This window comes from Dendrobium catenatum, unplaced genomic scaffold, assembly GCF_001605985.2.
Source record: "Dendrobium catenatum unplaced genomic scaffold, ASM160598v2 fragScaff_scaffold_703, whole genome shotgun sequence".
Classification (NCBI taxonomy): Eukaryota; Viridiplantae; Streptophyta; class Magnoliopsida; order Asparagales; family Orchidaceae; genus Dendrobium; species Dendrobium catenatum.
Genome location: NW_021319165.1, coordinates 520,220 through 542,305, shown reverse-complemented (window position 1 = coordinate 542,305; position 22,086 = coordinate 520,220). Strand labels below are relative to the sequence as shown.

General features: G+C 35.2%; 1 protein-coding gene across 2 annotated transcripts in view; it reads left to right on the top strand.

The window, feature by feature from the left end:
* Nucleotides 1–21,709, top strand: part of LOC110109306 (ADP-ribosylation factor) — a 29,222-nt gene extending 7,513 nt beyond the window's left edge. Inside the window, exons 2-7 of one of the 2 annotated variants that reach the window (XM_020840315.2) lie at nt 857–947; nt 4,462–4,577; nt 20,264–20,323; nt 20,440–20,505; nt 21,245–21,448; nt 21,534–21,709. In XM_020840315.2, coding sequence (XP_020695974.1) covers nt 857–947; nt 4,462–4,577; nt 20,264–20,323; nt 20,440–20,505; nt 21,245–21,439 — 528 coding nt within the window. In that variant the 3' untranslated portion in view covers nt 21,440–21,448; nt 21,534–21,709. Of the gene's footprint in view, nt 1–856; nt 948–4,461; nt 4,578–20,263; nt 20,324–20,439; nt 20,506–21,244 lie in introns of both variants that reach the window. The other variant, XM_020840314.2, reaches the window with a different exon arrangement.
* The last annotated feature ends 377 nt before the right edge of the window (nt 21,710–22,086 follow it).

Sequence of the window (22,086 nt, the reverse complement as noted above, 5' to 3'; positions counted from 1 at the left end):
GGCTTGTTTTGTGATAGAAAAGTCCACCTCAAACTTAAGGGAAAATTCTATAAGATGGTGGTGGGACTTGCGATGCTTTATTGTGCCAAATGTTGGCCATTAAAAGAGAAGCATAATACTAAGTTAAGTGTTGTAGAGATGAGGATGCTCAGGTGGATTAGTGGCTTTACCCTTAGAGATGGGATACGAAATGAGCATATTCGTGAAAAGGTTGGAGTAGCTCCAGTGGAAGATAAGATTAGAGAGACTTGCCTTAGATGTTTTGGTCATATAAAACGGAGGCCTTCCAATGACTCGGTTAGGAAAGTTGAGGTATTAGATTTGACTTATGTTAAGAAAGTTTGAGGTAGACCTAAAAAGATTTGCTTAGAAAATATTAGAAATGATATTTTTATTAGATTTAAACGAGAATTTGACTTTTAACGGGACACAATGGAGAAAAAGGATTCATGTAGCCGACCCCACGTAGTGGGACAAAGGCTTGATGTTGTTGTTGTACAATCTTGTATTTGACAGCATATGCATTTCAGGTATAGAGAACTTATTTACATTTTTTGTGTTATGCAATGTTGATTGTTGCTGCTTTTCCTTTTCATAATAAATTAGTAAAAAATATTATTTCAAATGTATGCTTCCCAGAGCAAGTTTATGATTAGTGTATTTCTTGTCTTACTTCATTATTTGGGCGTGAGGTTTTTTATTCTGGATTGGGCTGTGTTATTAGAGGAGCTTCATCATGTTTAAGTCATTAAAAAAAAAAAAATCTTTTTACTGATTTTCATTTCTTCTGTTGTGAAGAAGGTTTTTATGTGTTTTATTTAATGCACTTTTGTTCTTTTACCAACATCTCATGTAGGTTGTAATGCTTGGACTGGATGCAGCGGGTAAGACAACCATATTGTATAAGCTGCACATTGGAGAAGTTCTGTCAACGGTTCCAACCATTGGTATGATTACAAAATTAAATCCATATTTAGCTCTGTCGAACATTTTTGCCTTTCTTACTACTAACTCTCAGCTGAAGTCTTGACCATTATGCACCATATGCTGCATTAGAAGCTTTCATTTGTTATATCCGTTAGGCTTTGTAATCATCTTCCTACAATAATTTGCTTGAACTATACAAAAGAAAGGTCTAAAAGTGATGGCGGAAAAGATGTATTTATCTAGGGTTCCAACCTCTGAAGTTTCAACTGAAATATTATGTAGCAGCTTGTGAAAAAAAATCTGAAATGGCCTGTTACACATTACTTTTACTAAGGAGGGTTTTATTGCATGGTCGTAGATGGTCTTGTTAACATTCAATTATTCCAGTATTTGCTTCTTCTTAGACCTTTGGATGCTTAGCTTTTGCTATTTTATGTAATTTTGAATTATCTTATCAATTTATTATTGATTGCAACTTTGTATTCAATGCTTAAAGATCGCCTTTAGTCATTATATGGTTTTAGATAATACTCCCATTCGTTTTCTTTTTCTGCTTTGAAACCAAAGTTTTGAGGGGTCATCAGCTAAAGAATTTCTGCTTGTTTGATTTTGCCCTGTTGCTTTTAGATTTGAGGTAACTTAAGAGATTTTTAATTAGGGTTTGAGGCTATTATATTATTAATCAAATGGTAAATTTTGTTAATTAAGTTAATGTGCATACATTAAAACTATGGGAGAGAGTAATTGAGCATAGGTTACGACATAATACTATATTTTTCAAAATCAGTTTTGGATTCATACCAGGTAGGTCTACTATGAAAGCTATACATTTATTGAGAGGCTTGATGGACGAGTATGGAGAGAGTAAGGAGGAACTATATATGATATTTATTGATTTAGAGAAAGCACATGATAATGTTTTAAGAGAACTGCTCTGGAGAGTTCTAGAAAAGAAATGAGTTAATAATGCTTATATTCAAGCCATTAATAATATGTATACATGAGCTATTACTTGTGTTCAAACACAATGTGGCTTGACCAAATATTTTCCTATTTTAATTGGATTACATCAAGGATCAACTTTAAGCTCATATTTTTTTGGTTTAGTCATGAATGTTCTTACTAGACATTTGCAAGTTGTACCATGTTGTATGCTTTTTGTTGATGATATCTTCTTGTTGATAAGACTAGAGAGGGACTTGAAGGAAACTTGAATTATGGAGATCAATCTTAGAGTCTAAAGGTTTTAATTCGAGTAGATCTAAAATCAAATACATGGGGTATTAGTAGTAATAGATCTAGTGGGTTTATTGTCACTTCAGGCTATCAAGTCATTAAAAAGAGTACTCTTTTTAGATATGTCGGGTCTATTGTTCAAAGCAATGGTGAAATAGATGTGGATATTATTAATAGAATCTAAGTTGGATGGTTGAAGTGGGGGAATGCATTGGGCCTGTTGTATGATAGAAAAGAACCCCTCAAACTTGAGGAAAAATTTTATAAGATGCTGGTGAAACCTACACTGCTTTATGACGCAGAATGTTGGCCATTAAAAGGTAAGCATAAAGTTCAGTGTTGCAGATATGAGGACGCTCAGGTGGATGAGTAGCTTTATACTTAGAGATAGAATATGAAATGAGTATATATGTGAAAAGGTTGGAGTGAATCCAGTGGTAGATAAGATTAAAGAGTTTCCTTAGATGGTTTGACACATAAAACGTTTGCTCTCATTTGACCTAGTTACAAGAGTAGATGTATTAGATCTGACCCATAGTAAGAAAGATAAAGGTAGACCTAAAAGGCTTGGTTAGAACGTATTAGAAATGATATTTTTTTTATTAGATTTACATGAGAATTTAACTATTAATTGGACATAGGGGTGCAAACGAGTCGAGTCGAGCTCGAGTCGGGGGGTGTTCGAGTCGAGCCCAGCTGTCGAAAACCGAGCTCGAGCTCGAACTCAAGTCGAGCTCAAAAGTCGAGCTCTAGCTCGACTCAACAGAAAAAAAGCGAGCTCGTCGAGCTCTCGTCACGGGAGATCGAGCCGTATTCACCAGCGTCGGACGACATCGCCGTCCGTCCAACCCCATCGCTCGACCGTCGCCTTTGTCCGTCGTAGACATCGCAGATTCGCTTCCGCCCAACCCCATGCCGTCATCGAGTTCCACTTCCGCTTCCATTGTCCATCGCAGACGTCGTCGTCTGTCCAACGACGTCTTGAGACTCTCGCCGTTGTCCGTCGCAGACGTCGAAGACGTCGTTCTCACAATGTTGTCGTCCGCTTCCATTGTCCATCGCAGAGAGCCAGAGAAGCAGACGTCGCATATGCCGTCGTCGACTCGTCACCGAGCGTAACAACGTCGCAAATTGAGTCGCTAATTGGATTTTCCTGCTCACGGTTTGGATTTCCCGCTCACGGTTTGGATTTCCCCGCTTGTAAATTGGATTTTCCGCCCGCTAGCTCCGCCGAGCTGCTCGTCGAGTCGACGAGTCGAGTCCGACGTCTGTTCGAGCTCGAGCTCGATAAGCGTTCGAGCTCGAAACTGTGTTCGAGCTAGACTCGCGAGCTCGATAAGCTCGACTCGTCGAGCCGATTACCAAGTCTAGTTCGAGCCGGCTTGACTCGGTTGCACCCCTAATTGGACACAATGGAGAAAAATGATTCAAGTAGCCGACTCTACGTAGTGGGATAAAGGCTTGTTGTTGTTTGTTTGTTTGTTCCCCTATTTCTTTCTTCTACTTATCATGTTAAAACCCTTTTTAAATAAGCTTAACCCTCTAAAATTGAAGGTGATGATAAGGCTAGTCTACGGGTAAATGAATCTGTATTTAAGAAGAAGTCCAAGAAAAACTGTCTCCTTTAAGTGCATGAATTATAAGATTAATTTTGTAGTAAATTTTATGCTTTTCAGGATGTCATAGGATCTATGATTTCTATGGATATAACATGTGATGCACAAAATAATTCAACAAACATCTAAAAAAAAAATTTCATGACTCAAGTTATTAATCCAAAACCACTATTTGTGCTAGAATTTATGAAGAAAATATTACGGATCACAAAAGCTACAAACAAGCATACAACTTACTTAATTGAAAGGAATTCTAATCCTACAAAACTTAAATCTCCCTTACAACCAATCATGAAAAGAAAATGATTCACAATAAGGGGAAGAAAAGGAAAAAAAAGGGAAATAAATCACTAAAAAAACCTCACACTTAAACAGGGCGATCTCCTAGAATTTTAAGTCTTGCATTTGATTAATGAATTAGAATCTCTTCTACAATTTAAGATGATTTATCATCCAATGTTTCTTTCACATGCATTCCACCTCTATTGTTAATAACAAAAATAAAAAAAAATCAGAAGCAACAACTAAGAATTATCCATCAACCTTACGCAATGAATTTACATTCACAAACGCAGCAAAACTTTCTGACATGAATATGTGCATAGATTCTTTCCGACTTATGTTTTTGTTTAATAAACTTGTTATTAGGTCTTATGTTTTATTTATTATTTTTTTAATGTAGGTTTCAATGTAGAGAAAGTTCAATATAAAAATGTGATCTTCACAGTCTGGGATGTAGGTGGGCAAGAGAAGCTAAGGCCTTTGTGGAGGCATTATTTTAACAATACTGATGGATTGGTAATTAATCGCTTATTGTGGTACATTATCAGCTTTGTTGTTATTCAAAAGCAAAGTTCTACATTTTGTTTGCTATTTGGTGTTAATAAAAAGTTGAAATCTTTTTTGTACATGTTATCCAGGTTTTAATTTGCTCAATATTATAAAGATTTTGGTGTTATTAAGATGTAATTGTTTCTCTTTGCTTAGATGTAATTGTTTCTCTTTGCTTGTTTCAGTTTTATTTGCTATGTATTATGTTTTTTCAGTATGCAGACAACCTACATTTGAATGTTGCCCCTTGTAGTTTACGTCTGAATTTCATCAATTAGAATCTACATATCATTTAAATATTATTTATTTAAAATGTTAGCAAATCAAATAATTACTTCCTTCTAATAACATTACATTAAATAATGGAAGCAAACAAACCAAAATGGAGTATTTAATTTTAAGATGACCTTGAAGTGGCTCAAAATTAGATTCATGATCACTGACCTTTAGGACATCACATGTAAGTGATACTTTTTAACTGAACCTAATTGTGGTAAAGATTTGACAAAGTTTGTGATGTAGGATGACATGCATATGTAAATTTAGTGAATTTGAAATTTACATGCTTATGAATAGAACTTTAATAATTCATTAACTTCCCACGTATCTAAGCGAAAGATTAAAGCCAACAAGATAGTGATTAAGCTCAGGCAATCAATTACATGATAACATTAGGATCACAAATAATCAAATTAAATCATACCATGCTAATGTGAGGCTTTTAAAGAGAATCCCTAATTTAACAATTAGAATAGTCACTATATAGATCCACTCATACACACTCTTGATTTGGGCTATGCGGATAAATCTTCATGATCAAGCGATGCCATGATTGAGAAGGAATAAAAAAGGTATAAAGTAAAAAAAAAGGTTTACCGTCCTCGTGTTTCTGATGGTTGTTCGATCATTTGCTAGAATCTGGCTGTCGATGGTTTGGTTTCACTTCGTGACTCAATCAAAAGGGTTTGATAATTCTTGCTTAGTGGGATCTTCAAGTCGAGGACTAGGTGTAGAGAGGGTGGGTGGAGGTGTAGTAGGCCCGGGGAGGGAAGAATAATATTCCATGGAGAAGGGGGGGGGATGTGGCCGGCCATAGAGGGGCAGAGATAGGTGAGTTTTAATTTCAAATTTGGAGGGTAGAATAAGGCATGGACAACAATTTAGAAGTTCGGAATTTAATTCCAGCAATTAACAAAATTATGGAATTGATTTCTTGTCTAGGTGGCATGCAAATTAAGAAAAGAATCAATCTGGATTGATTGGGATTTAATGGCTGCTTTAAATAGGGGGAGTGATTGGGAGGAATTTGAATTTGAATGACCCCAAAATAAGGAGAGATGGGAGGGGCGGCAAACCTTGATGGAGGGGCTGATTGTTGAACTCAAAGTGGAAAGGTTACAATTGTGGAAAGCGGGGAAGGGGGCGGCAAGGATTAGGGGAGGTGGAATAATTAGACGGCAAGGACTAGGGGAGATGGAATAATTAGAGGATTTAAAGGAGTTGTCAATTTTAGAATACTAAATGAGGAAAGGAGATTTAGGGCAAATCTCTATTCAAAATTCAAACTATCATTAATGGGGAACTTTCCTAACATCACTCATCTCATTTAAGAAAGAAATTTCAGATTTAAGTAAATTAAAGTATGAATTTACATCTTTCTAAATTTATGATGCACTAAGTTTGGAAATTATTGATTACTTGGTTTGAAATTTTGGAGCCAATGGGGAGAGGTGGGTGGCCGGTGGCTATGAGAGGAAGTGGTCAATTGTTAGGGTGGGGAATTGGCCAAGGGGAGGGAAGGGTGGGTGGCGATTTAGGAAGGGAAGGGGGCGGCGGCTTGGGGTGGTAGTCGGTCAAGGGATGTGTTATGGAGGGGCCAACGGCTAGGGGAAAAAATATCAAGATGAATTGGAGGTGGAGATAAACCACGAGCCCGGACGCTTCTAGCGGCTGATAGGTAGTGATTTGCCCTCACCAAGGGATTTCAAGCTCTCACAAGAACTCTCACAACTCTCCAAGAAATAAAGTGCAGAAATTTTTCATCATAATAATCATCATCCCCTCCAAAGAAGAGGAGAGGTCTATAAATAGACGACTTATAATAAAATATCTAATGACAGAAGTGCCCCTGGGGTCACATAAGCCTACTCCCTCAAGTGAGGGTAAAAATAGAAAAATACATAATAAAAATCAAATACAAATAAATGCTCAGAAATAAAGTGGTCCAATAATAGTCGTAGATCTTCGGCCCTTTCTTTGATAAACTTTCTACGGTCGGATGTCCTCATTATTCTCCCGTAGTGGAAAAGAGTTCGACTCCGTCGAGTATGCATCCCGGGTGCTCTCATAGATCTCTAGTGCATCTGGGTCAATCCGCTGGAGCTTCTCGCGCTCTAACCAAGTGTTCTCTGTTTCTGGTTTACCTCTCCACCTTACCAAATATCTTCTTCGTCCACCCACTTTCATGAAAATGATGTTATCGTTTAAAATCATGTAAACTTTCTCCGTAATAGGTGTTTTGGAAAAAAATTGGAAGTGGAGGAAGACTTGGGTTCTCACAGGGTGGGGTCACACAAGGCTCAGTTTGTAGTAGATTATGTGGGTTAAACTCTGGACCCATATAGGATACTAAATCTTCAATGTTAAAAGATGGATTAATATTGAAATCTGCAGGCAGATCCACCACATAGGCATTGTGACCCGACTCAACACATCATCACCTACCAACAATAGTCATGTAGATCTCATAAGAATTTTGAGATCTTCTCATTTGTATGTTACGCTTAGTCTAAGACTTGCTTATATGGGTTTGTCTATGAACACAGTGTATTAAATTGCATGTAAAAGTTGATCGAGTTTATTCAATATTGCAAGTTTTCATTAATTGAATGAGCAATGTTTTAACTAAACTTATATATTAGGCATGTACACACATCTTCTTTTAATTGGATAAGCATCATAATGTTAGAGAGTTGAATTATATAAAACATGCTTGAAAATAAACAAAGTTACATATTTTTCAGTGGCAGACCATGGAACGAGCTTCAATGAATTTTTTTGGATTTTTTCAAAATTGAGGAGCATGTTAACTCTCTAGGCTTTCCTGACCACCCTTCTTCCTCTTTTCTCTCATAATCCTAACACTCCAGTATTCTCTCTCACTCTCCGCGACTGCCTAATATCTCTTCAAGCTTGATTGTATGAACAATGAGGAGCCAAAGCCCCTCTCTATATCCTTAATTTTTCTAAGGATTGACTTTGTCATGGCCATTTCTTTGATACGAAGGAAGGTTAAACATGTGATGGAAGGCTGTAAACTTAATTTCATCTTGTAATCATTACATGGGAGAAGGTGGTAGTGGGAGACATGCAAGCTATTTTTTAGTGAATAAGCTTCCAATGAGAGGGCTCGTGGGAGAGAGAGAGAGAGAGAGAGAGAGAGAGAGAGAGAGAGAGGGGGGGGGTATTACATACGCGCTCTTTTGCGGACAGCATCAATCATGAGCCAGTAAACATTTGCAAGGGCAGTTTTGTGGGATGCAGGTGATTGAGACGATGACATGAGAAACAACGAATGAGCAAGAAAATTCAATCATGATACCAAATAATATCGAACTGGCAATAAAGAGAATACAAAAGGATTGAAGTCCCACCAATAGAGTGATATAAAGAAAGGATAGAGGGGAAGATTTAATTTCAATCATCTGATCCCAATACAATTCATGAATCTCTTGTTTATAAATTAGGGTTACAAGATCATATCAAGTTAACATTTGATATCAAATCTATTCCCAAACAATTGAAATTTGAATCTAAAATTTTCCAACAGGATAATTCATCCTAACAAAATAATCCAAAATTCTAATCTATATGAAATAATTCATAAAATAGTAAAAAAAATATTAATATAATTTATTGTGCTTAATTAAATAGATGGATAAATAATTATATTAGAGAGACAATGAAAGTAACATCTAAAGAGAGAAACCATGATTTCAATTTTGTGTATGTTTTCTTGAAGGTCTTACTCGTCTCTTTATACGATATGATTTTAGCTTACTTTTGGTAATATCTACATATGGAAGCTACTAATCAAATAGTGTTTACATGAGAATTCCTAGGATAGAATATGTAAAAATTTACTATGTTCTAAATTTGTAGTCATGAAAATAAGGAAGATAGACTACAGTTTGCTAACATTTATTCCCCATGAATTTGTGAGATATTCACCCCTATCAAGGCTCATAGACTGCCACCTTGTCCACAATAATGGACCTCTAACTTGCAACCCCACAGATTGTCTGATTGGCCTAAGATCGCCAATAGTCCTCAAGCTATACAGTAGGTACTTTTTAATTTAAATTGGAGGTAATATTCTAAAATATAGAGCTCAGTAGTTATGTGGTTATGACATCAGCCAACTGCTTGTGTCTTAGACATACAAGTATATATCAACCAACTTTTTAATTTTTTGATAAAGATTGATCAATTTTTATTGGTTTGATTCAGTCCTATTGGACTTGATTGTGTGTGATTTTGATGGCTGCTTTGTTATTGTCATATAAAATTATAGTATTTATCGTTGTATAATTTTATAGTATTTTCCTAATTTATTCCAAAATCATATAGAATAGTACACAGATTCTTTGAACCATTGTTTGAAATTCAGCTTTAGCAGTATATCTAGGGACTGCTGATTACTTCTTTTTTCTCCAAGTGTTTAGACTCACACCCAAGAAGGTGCAATAATTTACAAAAGGCCTATCAACAAGGGATTATGTTGAATCAACATATATGTTTACTTTTAAGCAAAGTTTTTTTTTTTAATAAATTAAGATTCCCAGTGTTGCTTTTAGGTATTGAAGAGTTTTGTTTGTTTTGTGTGCACATCTTTAGGATTATGCATAATTTAACTTGGAACACATACAACATAGGTTATATTTGATTTCGTGTGGGCAATATTTTCTATAATCTTCCTAATCACCTTTAGTACCTCACTTCGTGTCAACTTTTTGACTATCGCCTGTATGCCCAACTTTGTGGAAATAGTCAATTGAAGCTTATAAAGGCTTGCATCACAACATATATGTTTCATTTAGTATATCGATGATGTATTTTTGTTGAGGGATGAATATTTTAGTCTTTAAGTTGATCACTTCAATTCTAATAAAATATTTTTTTTCCTAGATTTTTTACTTCAAATTCTTTGGATAATTGATCTTTCACTTTTTTTTCTCTTTGATATCATCCACATGAGCTATCATAATTTTGATTTTACTTTGGTTGGATTTCTTTATGAACAAAGTATGATCGCAAAGACGTTTGAAGTTCATTCTTTTATGGTTTTAGTGAACCTCACAAACCTTGCTCTTGGTGATTATTTGAGCCCATATAGATATTTCATTAACATGCATATATGTTTTGTACTAAAATCTTGATTAAAACTTTATTGTGGGTTCATATGTGCCTATTCTTCTTATTCACCATTTAGGAATGCTTTTTTTACCTAGCTGCTCTAAGGGCCAATTTAAGTTGGCTGCCAGAGGTAGAAGTATTTGTTAGATCGGTCCAGCAGTCCTTAGTCCAGCTGGTTCGAAGGCACTGGGTTACACAAACAGAGGCGAAAATGTCCGCCTCCTGTACGCGCCGAACACACGCCTGCCCGGGCGTGAGCTGTTTAGTAAGGCTTTTTGAGGGAGTTAGGAGGGAAATTTGAATGTAGGGATTGTTTAGGGATTTTCTTTTGATTTGATGCATTAAATAGTTTGTTTTCCTAGGGTTAGGGCATCTTGAATTTGTCTGAAATTTGAGATCTCTTAGTTTCTTTGGACTCTAGCGACGTCTAGAGATTTGAGAGAGAAAGATCCTTTTCTCGAATAGAGGATCAATTGTATCTTGGTATTTTCCATTTCACTTTCATCAAATAATACAAATTATCTATTGTTTTGTGGTTTTGTGTGGATTTTTTAGGAGAATTCTCGTTGTTTTCCGAAGAGTGATAGGAAATACTTGAGATCTACAAGTGTTTCCTATCAAATTGGTATCAGAGCACATTGATCTAAGGGGAACCAATGGCCGAAAGGAAACTGGAAGTTTTGGAGGGAGAATTTGGGCAACTCAAAGCAGATTTTGAGGAGAAGATTGTTGATTTTCAAAATCAGATTGCATCCGTCAATGAAAGGATGGAGGGAAAGTTCGCAGTGGTGGAAGACATGTTAAAGAAATTCCTTGAAGCCAAACTTAAACCGGCGACATCGGAAGAAAAGGAAACTACCGACGGCCATGGAAGAGGTGGGAACCCCAACACGTTTAGGGGAAGGGAAAATCCGGAAGTGGAGATCCTAGATGGAGAAGACGGAGTGACTCCTTTAGAACCGTTTTATAGGGAGGAGATGATGATTGGCTATGTAAGAAGGGGTGTTGAATTTGTAAGGAGAGTGGATGATTTCAATCGTCGGGGTGTTGATTTTGAAAGAAGAAAATGGGTTTTGAGGAAGGATTGGGATATGAGCATTGAAAGGAAGAGCGTGATGATTGGGGGGCACCTCCTATTCGAGGAATTGTAGGCTATGAAGGATTCAGGTGAATTGAGCGTGACCCGAAGCTGAGAAAGTTGAAGATGCCCATCTTTGAGGGCGAGGATGCACATGGGCGGATCTACAAGGTAGAAAGATATTTCACCGTCAATGGGTTGACGGAGGAGGATATACTAATGGTAGCGGGCCTAGTTTGGAAGGGAAGGCTTTGTCTGGTACCAATGGAGGGTCATGCGACGACCCATACGAAGTTGAAGAGAGTTCAAGAATTGTTTGATGGAACATTTTCAAACTGGCAGAGGAGGAGACTTCTACGAGCAATTCTTTGCCTTTACTTAGGTTGGTTCAGTGGAGTACCTTTAGAGATTCGAGTACTTTGCTAGCCTACTAGACCGTCTTCCTGAGACAGTGCTAGAGGAAAATTTCATGAAGGGACTGACACCAAAGATCTGAGTAGCTGTTAGAGTAATGAGGCCTCGTGACTTGGGAGGGACTATGGAGGTAGCTCAATTGGTGGAGAACAGAGACATCTGGAGAGAGATGGGAGGCAGTAGCTCAGGGGGTTTGAACAGGAGGATCGCCACCTTTTTGGCACCTAAGGAGTAGACATCGGGTACTTTTCGGGAGACTTCGAAGGAGAATAATGCAGGAGTAAGACATTGGGACAGTTTCAAGAAGCTCAGCAAAACGGAATTACAAGAGCAAAGGGAAAAGGGGCTCTATATCAGATGTGATAAGAGGTATACGCTAGGGGCATAAGTGTAAGGATCGAACTCTTCATGTTCTTACCGTTTGTGATGAAGAAGGAATGGAGGGAATGGTCCATTGGACCGGTTCAGCCGGTCCCTTCGGCTTACGTGAACAGAGGTTCAGTCCATTTTTCAGTCCAGTGGTATTAGTCAAGTGCTTCAACAACAGTTTCATTCGTTCCACCTTGAGGACAAGATGACACTTTGGGAGGGGAGTATTGATGGACCAGCTGATTTGATTGTGAGGGAATTAAGAAGTTTTATAATCAGGAGGGAGCTGTTTAGGAAGGTTCTTAATCAAAGAGAATTAATTAGAATGTGTTTTCTAATTGAAGATTTGGGGGCTGATTTGGAGGTGATTAATTAGAAAATATTTTCTAATTGAATATGGTTGATTTGGGGGCTGATTTGGTGGCTGATTTGAAGGAGATTAATTAAGAAATGTTTCCTAATTGAAGATGACAGATTTAGGGGCTGATTTGAGAGCTGGTTTGGGAGGGAAATAATTAAGGAAATAGGAGGGAATTGGGGGAGGGTTGTGGGTATTTATTGTTTGCTTTAAATAGGTGGTTTCCTAGGGTTAGGGCATCTTGAATTTGACTGAAATTTGAGATCTCTTAGGTTTAGGTTTTTGTGCTCTAGCGGTGTCTAGAGAATTGGGAGAGATAATTCCTCTTGAATAGAGGATCAATTGTATCTTGGTAATTTCTTTCCGTCCTATTTAGTTTCTTGCAATAAAATTAATGATTTTGTTGTTTTCCGTTGGAGTTGTGGACTGTTTTTGCTGTTTTTACCAATAGTGTTAGGTTTTACTTGAAATCTTCAAGTATTTCCTAACAATATTATGATGATCTTTGGCTTTGCATCTTGTGCAAAAGTTTCTCCCTATTCAACTCATAGGTCTAAGTGTATCCTTCTATAACAAGTCCAGCTTTTCACCTTTTGAGCATCCTGTCTACATTATATTGATAGTATATATCCACTTACATTCAATTAACTTCCTTTTGATAATTCTACCACATTGCAAGTTTGATTTTTTTAGGGCTTTCTTTTTTTAATTTTATCTTTTTTCTTTCTTTATTTTCAAGTGTTTATTGGATAATTCTTGGAATCTTGATATTATTTATCTCATAAAAACAATTGTGGTGGGATGAAATGTTAAGAAGGGAAATAAAATTGGCTATTAAATGTTAGGTGCATTTTCATTTTTCCCTTTTTTTTAAGCGATAGGATGGCCGATAATATATAATGGGTTTGAATTTCAGGGGTAGCTACTCCATTGTGATTAATCTTGATCATATTTGAATGGTTGAGCATCCTATAAATTGGTGTTGGACTCATTCCTTATTGAGTATGCTTGTATTAATAGTTTAGGCTCATTAGATAGGGTTTTATTGTTGTTAGGGGGGCCACATCTATCTGTATGGAGGTTTTAGGATTACTTGAAACCCTGTGGGTTTGTTAGGAGAAACTCTAACTCATGAAACTTGAAGTTCAAAATATATCAAAAGGTTGATTAATCATTTATTTATATACAACGCCAACTCATGAAGTGTGAAATATATCAAAACTGGAATTATCATTTTTTATGTACAACTTCAACTTTTGAAGCTTGAAATATATTGAGAACTCGAATCGTCATTTTTTTCATACTTCATGTTTCCACTCTTATTTTATTTTTTAAGAAATAAAATTATTTAATTCCCTGCAAATATGTCATCTATATTAGTAGCACTTGGAATCAATCCAATATTTCTGTTGTTTTCTTCGATGTCCTCGCTGCTATTACTCAAACAGTTCATTTTCCGTCCTTAAGGTTTTGCCCTGATTGATATGTGGTGATACTAAAATAGACCACTTGAACTTGACAATTCTCCCCTGCCATCTAAGCGCATGGATACCTATCCACAAAAGTAACTTATAATCTCTTAACTTCTAAAAGATATAATTCTTAATTTAGAAATGGACGATCAATATTGGAAACCATATAAAACATGATATCTTATTATAAACAAAATATTCGTAGTAAAATAGATTTGCATAAACAAAGACATCATAATTTTTAAGTCATTGTCATCAATTACCACACATAAACAATATTCATACTTCTAAAAATGACACCACCATAGAGATTAGAGAGTGGAAGAACTGGTATTATTAAAGGATCAACGTTTTAATACTCTTACTTTTTTAAGCAACATGAAATAAAATTTATGTGACCTCGTTAACTAATTGACATTCAATAACATCTTCTAAGGTACCCATATCTTTAATGCACTTGTCATCCTTAATTGGACTTTTACTACAGTTTCATTGGTTGACTCCAACGATTGTTTGATGTGGTATCTATGTTCTTCTTATGGTGTATATGAATCATTTGCTTCACACATATCAAATTCATGATCATGTTGGGAGGGATGTCTACATATATATGGTTGAGCAACATATTGTAGTAGCCACAATTTTTCCTTGCTTCTTCAAAGGGTTCTTAGGCATGTCCCGAATAACAATTCTTTTCTTCTTCCACACCAAATATAAATTTTGTCGAATTTTCTATGTATGCATTGTACTACTTGAATACCCTTTATATAATCAAGAGTATGATATATTGTTTTCAGATGAATTTAGCAAACCACTTTGCAGTGGACACCCAAAGTCAGCACGATAATATTTCCCTGTTCAATTTATTAGTCCCGTAATTATCTTTTAAATGTACTATTACCTACTTAATGAACCATAAGAATGCTTATCGAGGGTCTTGGTGGATTGGAAAATTTTGCTACGATCTTTAGTGGCATATTTAAAAATGCATCATGTTTACTTTCTTTCTATCCAACATGATAAGCGATAAGCACTTATTCAAGTTACAGGCTGACATGAAATTCTATTTTGATGATTCGCAATGGCCTAGGCATTCTACGTATTCATCTTTAAAATGCGTGTATTTATGTGTGCTCCTTCAATAAAGACCAACACAATCCTATTATTAGATGATAATTTTTATGTTAACATTTGAATATGTAGTAGCTAACATGTTGCTTTATAGACTTTGAAATAACACCAAAATACCTTCCTGGAATGATCTGCCAAGACGTGGATAGCCACACATGAGAGTTCAAACCTTCTAAAAATATATTTACCATCCATCTTGTAGTGTTGGAATCGCTCACATGTAATCCTTATCAGTTGGTTATGTGATTTTATATAAAGCATAATAGCAAGCACTTACGTTGATATGGACATTGATAAAACATGCAAACCATGATGACATTGTTGAGTTATTAAACATACATGAAAATTGCTTGTGCCATGCAAAATTTCATTTTCGAACCTACTTAAACGAACTTCTTGTAACTCTATGATAATTTTGATGTTAACCTTTTGTTGTTTGTGATGGAAGTCATGCATGGTATCTTGTATAATACAACAACAACAACAACATCAAGCCTTTATCCCACTACGTGGGGTCGGCTACATGAATCCTTTTTCTCCATTGTGTTCTATTAAAAGTCAAATTCTCGTTTAAATCTAATAAAGAAAGGTCATTCCTAATATTTTCTAACCAAGTCTTTTTAGGTCTACCCCTACCTTTCTTAACATAAGTCAAATCTAATACCTCTACTCTCCTAACCGGGTCATCGGAAGGCCGCCGTTTTATGAAACAATAATCATGACATCGTGGTAGTACACTCTATGATTGGATAGATTCAAATCCATAATTGCACTAAAAGCATTTGATATATTCTACCAATTATTAACACCCATAATTTGACGTAATACTACATACAAAGTCATTATAACATAAGAAAATGATTCATCATATTTTTTGGATTGGATATAACATCAACCAAAGTAGCCACAGAATATAATATGAAGTTCTTCTTGAAAGATAGAATAAGGAGTAGTCACAAAGCACCATACAACTAAGCAAAACCAAAAGAAGCTCAATATTGTATCATAAAACATCACTTTTTATGGCTTTTAAAAAGGCCCCTTATTGAATATTTCTTTTGTCGGTAGTGGTCTTGAAATTTTCTCTTTTGCTGATATCCTCAAGTAGCTTTGCAACATGCAAGAATAGTCACGCATCTTTATTGATTTTGGATTACAAACTTGTTCCATAATGGTGGCCATCTGTGTCAGAGTACCTATGACAGGTACTAACGTAGCTGAATTTTGAACTCATGCTAAACATGCATTAACCAACTATGAGATTTGATTCCTTTGGAAGCTAGACTCATAACCTCTATTCTTCCCACCACATGTATCATATGTGGTTGGCCTCTTATATATAATATCAGTTGATTAATCCATATTTTTCACAGTTCATTTTCTGATGCATTAGAACAAACTTTCTTAATGGAGTTTCTAAGTTTATTCATGTCATCTGGCAGCTTTCCCATACTTGTGGTCCATGTATTATCATATAAACCAACAATGTTTCTTAAGATTATATCTAATTCCTCTTCTAACTCTGGATAAATGCAATAATTTCTAAATATCGTTTGAGCTGGCAGACAAATATACCAAATATACTTTATTAGCAACACATAATTCAATTTGAATTTCCACCAAACTTTAGGTGCATTAATAGTCATCACTTTGGGTTCCATCCTAAACATGTAGACCCTCGCTTTAATTCCTACATAATTTTCAATACTTTTTGAGTTGGCTCACCTCATTCTTTAGCTGTGTTATATCATGCACTCTTCGTGACCTCTCGGAATGGAAAAATAGCCCATTGTTGGCTGAAACTAGATTTTTGCTACATCCATTTACTCAAAAAATCTCACCGTAAATGTTTTTTGACAACCTTTTTTTTTTTTGAAAAAAATACATTTCTAGTGAATTTTTTCCATCAAACTTTAATATTTTTTGTTGTGATATCTTTCTCACTTGCACATAGTTGCAGATTAAATATGGCAGTACAAACATTACTAAATAAGATAGGAAATGGGATTAGAAATCATTTAATTCATTAAAATTCCCAAACTAATATGGTAGCCTGGTAGGCTAGCTTAGCTAGAAGTTAGGCAACATTGGCTTTAAAATGAATTCATAACTCTATTCAAAGAACAACTAAATGAAGATAACAATAATAACAACTCAAAATTAAATTTGAGGAGATGACTAGAATTGTCTTCGAAGAACAAAACTTTGAAAGCCACAATTTTTTGCTATTCTTTTCTATGTATATGCAAAATCAAAGTGGTCAATTTCTTAATTATTTCTCAAGAAATTAAATATGTCTTCCATGTGAAAGAAGATAATCATAAAGAGAAGCATACAAATTAACACATCAAATTAAGAGGAAGAGAAAAAATTTAACTTCAATGTCAAGCAATGATAGCTGAAATGGAAAAAAATGGTACATTTAATTCTTTAAATTATAAAGACTTTTATGTATCTTATGCTATCATATCATTCATCTTGCATGGAAACCTGCAAACCAAATAAATTATAAATGAAACAAATTACACACTTCGGTATTCATAATTACTTTTATACATAATCTCCAACCAAATTTGTCAACTGTTAATTATTTCTTTATTGTTTTCAATCATTTTCACTATTTATGTGATGCAATGCAAAAGGTGTGGGAGTTCATAGGCCTTTGGGACCATCCAAAGGCCCAAATGACCTTAAATTTTTAAGTTGACCACAATGTCCAGTTGTGATATATGAACAACGCGCCCCCCCCCCCCCATTTGATGGTCCTCTCCTTTTGAGGGTGATTACAGGCAAATGTTACTGTTTTGGTTATTAAATTAATACATTTATGATTTTTAATGGAATTTAGGTGCTAATTTTGACAAATTTTCATTAATTTCTTGTTTGCTAATAATGTTTGTAATGCATTTGTTGAGGGGCACCTCTTAGGCAACTCAATCTTCTTCTACTTTTCCATATTCTTTTAATAAACTTGTCATTGAACATGTGTTTTTTTTTTTTTTTTCATTTTGTTAGGGATGAATCTTTTCTACCTTTACCTAGATTAAGGAGGAATCTTATATGACAAACAATTTTTTCTTTAAATGTGTTATGTATGATCACAAAGACATAATGGAGATCGGCATGGAAGATAACATTTTTTGTGACATGTTTTTAGCTTAAATTTAAATTATAATGCAAAGTTTTTATGAGATTGCTTAATATGACCATACCCCCATCAAAGCCTGGTGTTCCCGTCCATGCATTTTCAGTCAGAAAAAAAAATGTATCAAGGGTTTTCACACTAAAATTTATTAACAAGGATGAACATTTAATTAAAATAGTCCAGTATTTTTAAAAATATAAGATAATTATATTTTTCTTAAAAAAAAAATTTTAAGTGTTGTTGTGTAGTGCTTCAAAAAATATAAGCCCTGGATTTTTTTTTTTCAAAAAATATAAGCCCTAGAATAAAAATTAGGATTGCAAATGAAACGAGCGTTTATAAGAGCTCATTTATGTTCGTTTGATAAGCTAAATGAACGAGCTTGAACATTTTTTATAAATACTCGATAGCTAAATAAACAAGCTTGAACAACTCATAGTTCTGTTCATTTATGTTCACGAAAAATATCGTTTAGAGCTTATGAACAAGCTCATTAAGAAGCTCGATTAAGGCTCATGTTCAAGGCTTGTTTAAAGTTCTATTAGAGCTCGATTATGCCTTATTTAAATAAAAATAAATATTGTATCTTATTTGACTAATAAAATGATTAAGTCTCACGTTATTTAACCAAAATTTTAAAAAATAATATAAAAGTACTGTTTTTAATTATCCTGCTTGACCAGCTCGCCTCTCTCTCTATTACGTTTCCTGTTTTTCATTATCCTGCCCGCCAAAAAATTCCCGCTTACCCTCTCTCTCTCTCTCTCTCTCTCTCTCTCTCTCTCTCTCTCTCTCTCCTTCGTGGCATCAGCATAACTAAAAAAAACAGTGGGAGTTCAGTCCCACACCGCCTGGACAAGTGTCATTTTACTCTATAAAAAAACATGTACCAACCATTTGCTGAACAACGGGTAATTGGCGGATTCAGCATGCTGGTTGGGTTTATTTGCGATTTCATTTTTTCTAGACGAACCGAAATTCACCAGTTTGTTAACGAGCGGGTCAATGAGGCTTGTTAACGAGCGGCTCAATAAGCCTAAATAATTGAGCTCGAATGTTAATATGAGCTGAGCTCGAGCAGGGGTTTTTAAATGAGTTGGAGCTTGAACAGAGGCCATAAAAACTCGATTCTTATCGAGCTGAACTCAAACAGGATGCTGCCAAACAAGCTTGAGCTTGAACATGCTAAAGCTCATCTCGACTCAGTTCATTTGCAACCCTTCTAAAAATCTATAATAATATCTAAATATGCACTCAATCATGTTTTAAGAAATCTCTAAAATTTGGAATCTATAAGTTCTAATAATATAAAAGATTAAGCCCTATAAATCTAATCATCCAAGTGCCATAATAAATAAAAAAAAGGAACTCAAAAAATTTACAAATAAAAAGAGAATTATTCTAAATATGTAGATCTAAAGTGAAATAAGAAAGGAAGCGATTGCTTGAACTTGGAAGCTTTGTGGAAGAAGAATATCCATTGATTTTTTAGAAATACGTAAAAGAAGAAAGTAAGATTGTGAATGAATTTCAATCTAAACCAGACATAAAATGGAAGAGCGACGATTTATAAAGGTCCAAGGGAGGGGAATGGGGATGTTGACAACATCAAGAGATAGCTAGGGCTCCGAACGCCATTTAACTGAGAGAAAATGAGGGTAAGACATTAGGTTACTGTTGATTTTATTTTCTAGCAGTAAGTTTACAAAATAGTTTTTTTTTTTCTCTTGAAGCTAATCATTTCTAGCAAAAAAATCTGTTAGAAATCTACCGGTAATGAATATCAACTAATTTGTGACAAATTTCAAAACCGATTAAATTCCCGCTGTAGTTTTTAGTGAAACATTCCGTCGATATTTGTTTGTTTTCCTTCAGTATCTTTTTAAATATTTAATTAAAGCATCCTTTATTGAAATGACTGTTTTGTTAGTTTCCTAGCTTGACCGCTCTAAATTAAAGAAAATAAAACATCTTTTTCACATCTCTTTCCCGTTGCAGATGCACCTCTATCCTTTGGCTTCCCCATTGTAAGATCTTATTGAGAGAAAACACATGCATATAACTTCGTATCATATAATTGTAAAGCACATTCTGTGGATACTCTACTACAAACAACTCTTTTTTGCTAATCTCAAAGAGACCATTAGCCAAACTCTTTTTGTGAGCCTAATCTCTTTTGGAAACGTGGATGTGCTGTTAGGTTGTTTGAGACTTAGATATTACATCTTTATGAATTGACAAAGCTTGGAACTAATTTTCTCTTGATTGCAGATCTATGTTGTTGATTCTTTGGACAGAGAAAGAATTGGAAAAGCTAAAGCTGAGTTTCAGGTTTGTTTCAATTAGATGTTTGTCTATTCATTTGATGGTGGTGTGCAGGCATATTTTTCACTATCTGTTAATGCTTTTCGCTAATACTGATATGGTGCCATATCATTTGTTATCAGGCTATTATCAATGATCCCTTCATGCTCAATAGTGTCATACTAGTTTTTGCTAACAAGCAGGACATGGTAAGTTTTTAGCTCCTTTGCTGGAGTGTCAGTTTAAATGAGTTCATCAGCTTTCTGGTCTTAGACAGTCTTTTATCACACCTTTATTTGTGCCAAGTTTTATTGTTATTTGTTGTTACTATCAATATGTTCAAATCTTAATGGCTCCATTCACTGAAGAAACTACATACCAGTGGCTATCTATAATAACCATTCATGCATGGAAAATCAATTTAAACAAAAACAGCATAGCCGAATTCAATGGCTGAAGGAATGCGTTATCATCTCTTTTAAGAGCATCTCCAACCGAACGTCAAACATGCGTATGGCGTAGTTCGGTCGCTCCAGTGGAATGCCAAATCTTCTGCTATTTGTTTGTGGGTGAACAGTACAACGCCAATATTGGCGTTGCACTGTTCACCAACGTGATTTTTCTTTCTCAATCGGATTTGTCGAAGAAACGCGCCAAAGAGGAGAAAGACGATTACCTTCGCAGAAGCCCGCAAAATGAAGTTCGATTGGAGATGAATCATTGCATTTTGGAGTGAAAAATAGGATTTTCCGTTGGCGATGCTCTAAGGATGGCTTAGGTACAAAGTTGCTACGTTGTTCGGCATTTGAATTCAGCTGATTTGTTTATGCTTAAATAGAATCTCCATTCATGTGTTAATAAATTTTAAGGAAACAGAAAGGTAAAGTTACGGCATTGGTCATCTTTTGTTAAAACTTTCTCATTTCCATTTTCACCTCGTATGTCCAGAAAGGAGCAATGACTCCAATGGAGGTCTGCGAGGGGCTTGGTCTATATGACCTTAAGAATCGAATATGGCATATTCAAGGAACCTGTGCTCTTAAAGGTGATGGCCTATATGAAGGTTTGGACTGGTTGGCAAGTACACTGAAGGAAGTACAAGCTACAGGACGAGCAACCTCCATCGGAACTTCTACATTCTGATCCCTAAAGGTTCAGGAATCTCTCCTCTTGCTGCTGCTTGAGATCTGACTCCAGATAACAGTGAAATAATGCTATTTATTTTGGGACAATGCAGGAACTGTGTGGCCGTATGTATACCATGACAGATTGATGAGATTTGTGAGAACGCCCACAAGTAAATGCAATTTGTTTTTTTAGTTTTTAGTTGTGTTGGAGCTAACTTTGATGAAGGCGAGTTTCTGTACATACATTTTACAGGTTTTTGGTGTAATTTTGTTTGCATGCTCGGAAGCTCGTAGGCATCATTGCTTTAAGATTAACAAAGGAAAACTAACAATGTGAGGGCTAATCATATATCTATAAGCATAATTAAATAGATTATTAGAATTAACATATATTAATGATTCTCGCTTATTATGATGTTCAATAGTTTTTATTTCTCTGTTTCTTCATAATAAAATATGAAATGATTATAAATATTTATATGTAAAATGTATTTATAAAATATTGAAACTTTTTATTCCTTCTATCAAAGCTACTGAAAAAATCTCTTCCTCTTCGCCTTCTCCATTCTTTGTTAGGGGCATTATATTCCTTCTACCGATTAGATATTTGCATAAATTCTTGAGTATCAAAATGATTTCTATAATAACAGGATTTACTTTAAT